Below are 9,680 nucleotides of genomic sequence, written 5' to 3' on the forward strand. Positions count from 1 at the left end.
AAAGACATCCATCAACTTTTACCCTTTGTTTCCTGTTACTGAGCCAATTTTGGATCCAATTCACCACATTTCCCTGTATCCCATGGGCTTTTACCTTTCTGTCCAGTCTGCCATGTGGGACCTTGTCAAATGTCTTACTAAAATCCATGTAGACAACATCCACTGCAGTACCCTCATCAATCCTCCTTGTCACTTCCTCAAGGAATTCAATCAGATTTGTAAGGCATGACCTTCCCTGAACAAATCCATGCTGACTGTCCTTGATTAAACCATGCCTTTCCGAGTGACAGTTTATCCTATCTCTCAGTATTGATTCTAATAGTTTGCCCACCACCGAGGTAAGACTGACCGGCCTATAATTGTTCGGCCTTTCCCTCGTACCCTTTTTAAACAACGGTACTACGTTTGTAGTCTTCCAGTCCTCCGGTACCTCCCCTATATCTAGTGAGGATTGGAAAATGATCCTCAGAGCATCCGCTATTTCCTCCCTGGCTTCCTTCAATAGCCTAGGAAACAATCCATCCGGCCCCGGTGACTTATCAACTTTCAAGGATTCCAGTCCCTCTTGTTATGTTTACCTTATCCAATATTTCACACCTCTCCTCTTTAACTACTACGTCTAGATCAGCCCTTTCCTTTGTGAATACGGAGACAAAATATTCATTTAAAACCCTACCCACATCCTCTGCTTCTACACACAAGTTACCCTTATCATCCCTGATAGGTCCCACCTTTTCCTTAGCTATCCTCTTGTTCTTAATGTACTGATAAAACATCTTTGGGTTTTCTTTAATCTTACTAGCTAATATTTTTTCATGCCCTCTCTTTGCTTTCCTTATTTCCTTTTTTACGTCATCCCTGTACTTTCTATATTCGCTTTTCTATTGAATCTGCTTCCACCACCTTTTCAGGCAATGAATTCCACATCATTACAACTCGCTGAGTAAAAAAAATTCTCATCTTGTCTCGGTTCTTTTGCCAGTTATCTTAAATCTGTGTCCTCTGGTTACCGACCCTCCTGCCAGTGGAAACAGTTTCTCCTTATTTACTCTATCAGAACCCTTCATGATTTTGAACACCTCTCCATAAACTTCTCTGCTCGAAGGGCGAACAACCCCAGCTTCTCCAACCTCTCTACATAACTGAAGTCCCTCATCCCTGGCACCATTCGAGTAAATCTCCCCTGCATCCTCTCTAAGGCCTTGACATGCTTCCTAAAGAATTGTACACAATACTCCAGCTGAGGCCTAACCAGTGATTTAGAAGGGTATAGCATAACTTCCTTGCTTTTGAACAGATGTTTTTCTGATTGGAGAGGAGTATGCAGTGGGGTCCCCTGGAGATCAGTATTAGGTCCATTGCTTTTCTTGTTATATATAAATGACCTGGGATTGGTTATAGGGAGTGCAATTTTGAAGTTTGCGGATGATACAAAACTTGGCAATGTAGTAAATAGTGAGGATAGTAGCAGACTTCATAGAGCAAGTAGGGAGAAACGGTTTCTTCTGGTAAGTGGGTCGGTAACCAGAGGTCATAGATTTAAAATAATTGGCAAAAGAACTAGAGGGGAAGTGAGGAGACGTTTTTCACGGAGGGTTGTTAAGATCTGGATCGCACCACCTGAAAGGGTGGTGGAATCAAATTCCATAGAACTTTCAAAAAGCAACTGGACATGTACTCGAAGAGGAGAAATTTGCAGGGTTATGGGGAAAAAGCTGGGGTTTGGGACTAAATTGGACAGCACGTTCTAAGAGTCGGCACAGGTACGACGGGCCGAATGACTTCCTTCTGTGCTGTAGGATTCTATGATTCTGTGCCTCTAATTATATGCCTTTTTAACAGCTTTATCAACTTGTCCTGCCACCTTCAAAGATTTGTTAACATAATCCTCCAGGTCTCTTTATTGCTGCACCCCCTTTAAAATTGAACCATTTTGTTTATATTGCCTCTCCTTAGTCTTCTGATCAAAATGCATCATTTCACACTTCCCTGCATTAAATTTCATCTGCTGCGTGTCTGCACATTTCACCAGTCTGTCCTGCTGAAGTCTGGTCATTGTTTACTGCATTTCCAAGTTTGGTGAGATCTGCAGACTTTGAAATTATGCCCTCTATACCCAAGTCCAGGTCATTAAGATGGTCCTAATACTGACCCCTGGGGAACACCACTGTATACTTCCCTCCAGTCTGAAAAACAACTGTTCACCACTACTCTCTGCTTTCTGTCAGCGTATCCATGCTGCCACTGTCCCTTTAATCCCAAGGGCTTCAATTGTGTCAGTAAGTCTAATTACTTTATCAAATGCCCTTATGTCCATATACACAATATCAACCGCACTACCCTCATGAACCCTCTCCGATACTTCACCAAAGAACTTAATCAAGTTTGTCAGACACGATTCGCCTTTAACAAATCCGTACTGTCATTTATTTACCCATGTTTTTCCAAATGACAAATAATTTTGTCCTGGATTATTGTCTCTAAAAGTTTCCCCACCACCGACGTTAGCCTGACTGGCCTGTAATTGCTGGGTTTATCCCTCTCCCCTTTTTTGAACAGGGTGTAACATTTGTAATCCTCCAGACCTCCGGCACCATCCCCATATCTAACAAGAATTGGAAGATTGTGGCCAGAGCCTCCGCAATTTCCACCCTTACTTCCCTCAGTAACCGAGGATGCATCCCATCCAGACCGGGTGACTTTTCTACTTTGAGTACTGCCAATCTTTTAAGCCCCTCCTCTTTATCTATTTTTATCCTATTCAATATCGCTCCTACCTCCTCCTTTACTGCTACAGTGGCAGCATCCTCCTCTCTAGTGAAGACTGATGTGAAGTATTCATTTATTACCTCAGCCATGCCGTCTGCCTCCACAAGATCGTCTTTTTTGTCCCAAATCGGCCCCACCCTTTGACTATTTTTTTATTCTTTATATATTTATAAAAGTCTTTAGTGTTCCATTTTATGTTATCCGCTATTTTTGTCTCATTTGTGTTGGATAATAAATTGTTTCTTAATATTTCTTCCACAGGGAAAATTTCCAGATCAGGATACAGCAGAAGATGGCTATCATGGTGTATCGCCTGTAAATGCATTTCCACCGCAGAATAACTATGGTAAGAATTTACCACCTTGCCCTACAGCACAGTGCTACCCCATGTTATACTTGCTATAGAGGGAGTGCAACAAAGGTTCACCAGACTGATTCCTGGGATAGTGGGATTGATGTATGAGGAGAGATTGAGTAGACTAGGCCTGTATTCTCTAGAGTTTAGAAGAATGAGAGGTGATCTCATTGAAACATACAAAATTCTTACAAGGCTCGACAGGGTAGATGCAGGGAGGATGTTTTCCCTGGATGGGGAGTCTAGAACCAGGGGTCAGAGTCTCAGGATAAGGGGTCGGCCATTTAGGATGAGGAGAAATTTCTTCACTGAGAGGGTGGTGAATCTTTGGAATTCTCTACCCCAGAGAGCTCAGACATTCAAAACAGAGATCGATAGGTTTCTAGATATTAAAGGCATCAAGGGACTATGGGGATAGTGCAGGAAAATGGCGTTGAGGTAGATGATCAGCCATGATCTTGTTGAATGGCAGAGCAGGCTCGAGGGGCTGGATGGCCTACTCCTGCTCCTATGTTCCTATGCTCCTATTTCTTATGTTCTTATCTCGCTCCACCATTAAAAACCCCTAAATCCATCTTTTCCACCATGCTTGTTGTTTTATCCATTTAATTGTTTTCTTCTCTTGCGCTCCTCCCAATCCAACAAAATACCATGGGACATTTTCTAAATGCAGGTTGTTAGTAAATGCATTGTTTCTAGACTGGTTTACAATGTCATTATTCACTGCAAACGATTTTACAACACCAAGTTATAGTCCAACAATTTCATTTGAAAATCACAAGCTTTCGGAGGCTTCCTCCTTTCTCAGGTGAATGTCAAGAAATCCTCGAAATCCCCACTGCACACAGAGGGAATCGTCCTCTAGAGTTACAATGGGCTGGAGATCTAGAGCTGGAGATCACAGGGTATGATTAGAGTTTAATGACCATGAAAAATGATTGATCTAACTGGAAGATATTAAAGTTTTCCAGAGTCCTCACTGGCAAAAACATTGATAAATGGATCATTGAATTTTAAAAAGTAACTTGTTATTTGCACTTAAGCAGCAGTTTGTTTGTGAACTTTGCTCAGGCCTCTACGACATGCTGGGAAATGTGTGGGAATGGACAGACTCGGAATATTCTCCACCCAGCCTCCCTGTAAAGGTTCATTCTCAGAAAATGTATGTCCTGCGTGGGTCCTCCTGGATTGACACTGCAGATGGATTGGCCAATCATAAAGCACGAGTTACAAGCAGGTAAAACTCAGCACTCATTGGAATGTCACTTTGTCACCGTTTATGTTTAGTTTGGTTTCAAGCACTCATTGGAATGTCACTTTGTCACCGTTTATGTTTAGTTTGGTTTCAAGCACTCATTGGAATGTCACTTTGTCACCGTTTATGTTTAGTTTGGTTTCTTGTTTTTCTCCTCCATTTTCCTGCCACTTTCTTGCTTTTGCTCCTCTATCCCTGACTGGGGATCATTCCGTGAGCACGGAGCAGCTTCTGTTACTTTACCCAGTGTTCAGTGTTCAGGTATGAGCCCTGACGGAACGGTTTGATTGGCTGTTCAACCACTGGGGCTGTTACAGGAGAGCCAAGCCTGCACTTCCAGCTCGGATCGAGAGCATAAGACACTCTCCAATTCACTTTATTTTTCCTTATGCTTCTTAAGCCAAATGTAACATCTCAAATGCCTCTCTGGCTGAAATTAGCTAACTCAGCACAGACGAACCCAAATTTGGGACCTTGATCAAACACACGAGCTCGCTGTTCTCCGGCTCAGCCTTTACCCACTCGATCAATCAGGGTGGCCTATGCTGCATTGTGTCTTCAATGCTTCTAGCCCTTTTTTTATTCATTCTCGGGATTTGGTCGCATTTATTGGCCGCATTCATTGCCCATCCCTAATTGCCCTTGAGAAGGTGGTGGTGAGCCGCCTTCTTGAACCGCTGCAGTCCGTGTGGTGAAGGTTCTCCCCACAGTGCTGTTAGGAAGGGAGTTCCAGGATTTTGACCCAGTGACGATGAAGGAACGGCCGATATATTTCCAAGTCGGGATGGTGTGTGACTTGGAGGGGAACGTGCAGGTGGTGTTGTTCCCATGTACCTGCTGCTCTTGTCCTAGGTGGTAGAGGTCGTGGGTTGAAGAAGCCTTGGCGAGTTGCTGCAGTGCATCCTGTGGATGGTGCACACTGCAGCCACAGTGCGCCGGTGGTGAAGGGAGTGAATGTTTAGGGTGGTGGATGGGGTGCCGATTGAGCGGGCTGCTTTGTCCTGGATGGTGTCGAGCTTCTTGAGTGTTGTTGGAGCTGCACCAATCGAGGCAAGTGGAGAGTATTCCATCACACTCCTGACTTGTACCTTGTAGATGGTGGAAAGGCTTTGGGGAGTCAGGAGGTGAGTCACTCGTCGCAGAATACCCAGCGGAGTACGGCAGTGCACACTTCCTGTCAGTATTTTCCAGTATAAATTCCTGTGTCTGAACTTATAATGGTAACGGGTCATGTAAACCTCCCGCCACTAGAGGCACTGCAGCACCAGGCTTTGTTAGCCCCGTGTATGCAGGAAGATGGAGGCAATATCGAGTGGGTGGAGATGAGGAGAGTTGTTGAAGTGGTGTAACTAGGGCTGAGAAAGGACTGAAGGACTGCATCTGAAAGTAAAGAAGGGGTTGGAGTGTGGAAGGGAGGGGTCTGCAACCTGAGAGGGAGCGGGCAAGACAATCTCAGAGTAAGAATGAAAGAACGAGCTCCCGTTTATATATCGCCTTTCACGACCTCAGGTCGTCCCAAATCGCTTCACAGACAGTGAAGTACTTTTGAAGTGGAGTCACTGTTTTAATGTAAGGAAACGTGGCACCCATTTTGTGCACAGCAAAGAGGTAATGACCAGAAAATTGGCTTTAGTGCTGTTGGTTGAGGGATAAATATTGGCCAGGACACCAGGGAGAACTCCCCTGCTCTTCTTCGAATAGTGCCATGGGATCTTTTATGTCCACCTGAGAGGGCAGACGGGGCCTCGGTTTAACATCTCCTCTGAAAGACGGCACCTCTCACAGTGCAGCACTCCCTCAGTACTGACCCTCCGACACTGCAGCACTCCCTCAGTGCTGACCCTCCGACAGTGCAGCACTCCCTCAGTACTGACCCTCCGACAGTGCAACACCCTCTCAGTACTGACCCTCCGACAGTGCAGCACTCCCTCAGTACCGACCCTCCGACAGTGCAGCACTCCCTCAGTACCGACCCTCCGACAGTGCAGCACTCCCTCAGTACTGACCCTCCGACAGTGCAACACTCCCTCAGTCCTGACCCTCCAACAGTGCAGCACTCCCTCAGTACTGATCTTCCGACAGTGCAGCACTCCCTCAGTACTGATCTTCCGACAGTGCAACACTCCCTCAGTACCGACCCTCCCACAGTGCAGCACTCCCTCAGTGCTGACCCTTCGACTGTGCAGCACTCCCTCAGTCCTGACCCTCCGACAGTGCAGCACTCCCTCAGTACTGATCTTCCGACAGTGCAGCACTCCCTCAGTACTGATCTTCCGACAGTGCAACACTCCCTCAGTACCAACCCTCCCACAGTGCAGCACTCCCTCAGTGCTGACCCTTTGACTGTGCAGCACTCCCTCAGTGCTGACCCTCCGACAGTGCAACACCCTCTCAGTACTGACCCTCCGACAGGTCAGCGCTCCCTCAGTACCGACCCTCCGACAGGTCAGCGCTCCCTCAGTACTGACCCTCCAACAGGTCAGCGCTCCCTCAGTACTGACCCTCCGACAGTGCAGCACTCCCTCAGTACTGTCCCTCCGAGAGTGCAACACTCCCTCAGTACCGACCCTCCGACAGTGCAGCACTCCCTCAGTACTGACCCTCCGACAGGTCAGCGCTCCCTCAGTACCGACCCTCCGACAGGTCAGCGCTCCCTCAGTACTGACCCTCCGACAGGTCAGCGCTCCCTCAGTACTGACCCTCCGACAGTGCAGCACTCCCTCAGTACTGTCCCTCCGAGAGTGCAGCACTCCCTCAGTGCTGACCCTCCGACAGTGCAACACCCTCTCAGTACCGACCCTCCGAGAGTGCAGCACTCCCTCAGTGCTGACCCTCCGACAGTGCAACACCCTCTCAGTACCGACCCTCCGACAGTGCAGCACTCCCTCAGTACCGACCCTCCGACAGTGCAGCACTCCCTCAGTACTGACCCTCCGACAGGTCAGCGCTCCCTCAGTACTGACCCTCCGACAGGTCAGCGCTCCCTCAGTACTGACCCTCCGACAGGTCAGCACTCCCTCAGTACTGACCCTCCGACAGTGCAGCACTCCCTCAGTACTGACCCTCCGACAGGTCAGCGCTCCCTCAGTACTGACCCTCCGACAGGTCAGCGCTCCCTCAGTACTGACCCTCCGACAGTGCAGCACTCCCTCAGTACTGTCCCTCCGAGAGTGCAGCACTCCCTCAGTGCTGACCCTCCGACAGTGCAACACCCTCTCAGTGCTGACCCTCCGAGAGTGCAGCACTCCCTCAGTACCGACCCTCCGACAGTGCAGCACTCCCTCAGTACTGCACTGGGAGTGTCGGCCTGGATTATGTGCTGAAGTCTCTGGAGTAGGACTTGAACCCATGACCGCTGACTCAGAGGCAAGAGTGCTACCCACTGAGCCACGGCTGGCACCTGGAATTGACTTAGTTGGCGATCTCCTCCCGCTGCCTCCTCATCTGCTGCCTGGAGGGCTTCCTCCCTCCTCCTCTCAACTTCCTGCATTAAGGCATCCAGTGCAGCATCTGAGAATCTTGTCTGCTCTCTCCTGGCTTCAGCCATTTCAACTATGGATAGCGCAACCGTTCTTCCAGCCAGAATACGCCTCCCCTCTAAGAGGTGCTGGCTGCCTTTAAGTGCCTAAAGGGCACAATTCTAAAAGAGACATCTGGAGGTGTATGTACATAAATCATTGAAGGTGGCAGGGCAGGTTGAGAAAGTGGCTAAAAAAGGATACGGGATCCTGGGCTTTATAAATGGAGGCATAGAGTACAAAAGTAAGGAAGTCATGATGAACCTTTATAAAACACTGGTTCGGCCACAACTGGAGTATTGTGTCCAGTTCTGGGCACCACACTTTAGGAAAAATGTGAAGGCCTTAGAGAGGGTGCAGCAGAGATTTACTAGAATGATTCCAGGGAATGGGGGCTTTAGTTATGTGGATAGACTGGAGAAGCTGGGGTTGTTCTCCTTGGAACAGAGACGGTTGCGAGGAGATTTGATAGAGGTATTCAAAATCATGAAGGGTCTAGACAGAGTAGATAGAGAGAAACTGTTCCCATTAACGGAAGGGTCAAGAACAAGAGGACATAGATTTAAGGTGATTGACAAAAAAAACAAAGGTGACATGAGGAAAAATGTTTTTACACAGCGAGTGTTTAGGATCTGGAATGCACTGCCCGAGGGGGTGGTGGAGGCAGATTCAATCATGGCCTTCAAAAGGGAACTGGATAAGTAAAAGGAAAAAATTTGCAGGGCTACATGGAAAGGGCGGGGGAGTGGGACTAGTGGGATTGCTCTTGCATAGAGCCAGCACGGACTCGACGGGCCAGATGGCCTCCTTCCATGTTGTAACCTTTCTATGATTCTATATAGCGGCGTGTCTTCCCGATATCGGGCACTCTGAGGGCTGCAGCTAATGATCAGCATGGGTAACACACAGGAATGATTTTAATGCGCGGGCTGTATGGATTTCACATGCTGCCTGCTCTCCTGTCAACAGGTGCAGGTTAACCACAGTCAGCAGCTCATCGTACTCTGCGACTCGAACTGCCAGCTGCACTTAAATTGCATCAAACATTAACAATGAAGAAAAGTAGCGGAAAGCTAATTTGACTTGCTTGTTTATAGAATGGGAAACACTCCAGACTCTGCTTCTGATAATCTGGGCTTTCGATGTGCTGCAAGCAACGTTCCATCTCAGGGAAAACAAAAAGCAAAAACTAAAACTGAACTCTAAAAAACAAAAGAACAGCAATAATCATGAAGAATGTGGAGAAGGATCAGTGGGCCAGAATAATACAGCACAGGGCACAGTTCGATTATGTTTCTACTAATGTGGAATACCCATGTTTTTCATAATCTTACAAAGTGAATTAAAATAGAAAATGACCACACACAACATAGCTGTGTGTCTTTAATGTGATGGTATTGCAGATAATTAATATTTTAATATTTGAGAAAAACACAATGCCAAGCAAAAGCTAAATTCTCTCTGTCATTAACCTGAATGATCATTCTGTTTCAGACACGGCTGCATCGGATTTGTATTTAATCTGGTTTGTTTGAAGGTGAGGAGGTTTATGCTGTTAGACAGGTTTGAGGTACAATGATAACCTAGTGAATATAATCCTAATGTAGCTCCCCCCCTCACAGAGCAGCCCCCCCACTCTGTGGAGAATCCCCTCCCTCCCCCCCAGCAGAGAAGCCCCCCCCTCGCCCCCACCATGCAGAGTATCGCTCCCCCCCTCACTGAGCAGATATTCTACTGGAGCAGCCCACTGGGCCCAGAGATTTGGGGAAAAGAGGCCACTGCT

General features: G+C 47.3%; 1 protein-coding gene across 4 annotated transcripts in view; it reads left to right on the forward strand.

The window, feature by feature from the left end:
- sumf2 (sulfatase modifying factor 2) overlaps positions 1 to 9,265 on the forward strand; it is a 79,767-nt gene extending 70,502 nt beyond the window's left edge. The window contains exons 7-10 of one of the 4 annotated variants that reach the window (XM_067978221.1): positions 3,031 to 3,115; positions 3,933 to 4,029; positions 4,196 to 4,361; positions 8,995 to 9,083. In XM_067978221.1, coding sequence (XP_067834322.1) covers positions 3,031 to 3,115; positions 3,933 to 4,029; positions 4,196 to 4,316 — 303 coding nt within the window. In that variant the 3' untranslated portion in view covers positions 4,317 to 4,361; positions 8,995 to 9,083. The other 3 variants (XM_067978222.1, XM_067978219.1, XM_067978220.1) reach the window with 3 other exon arrangements.
- The last annotated feature ends 415 nt before the right edge of the window (positions 9,266 to 9,680 follow it).

This window comes from Heptranchias perlo, unplaced genomic scaffold (genome assembly GCF_035084215.1).
Source record: "Heptranchias perlo isolate sHepPer1 unplaced genomic scaffold, sHepPer1.hap1 HAP1_SCAFFOLD_251, whole genome shotgun sequence".
NCBI lineage: Eukaryota > Metazoa > Chordata > Chondrichthyes > Hexanchiformes > Hexanchidae > Heptranchias > Heptranchias perlo.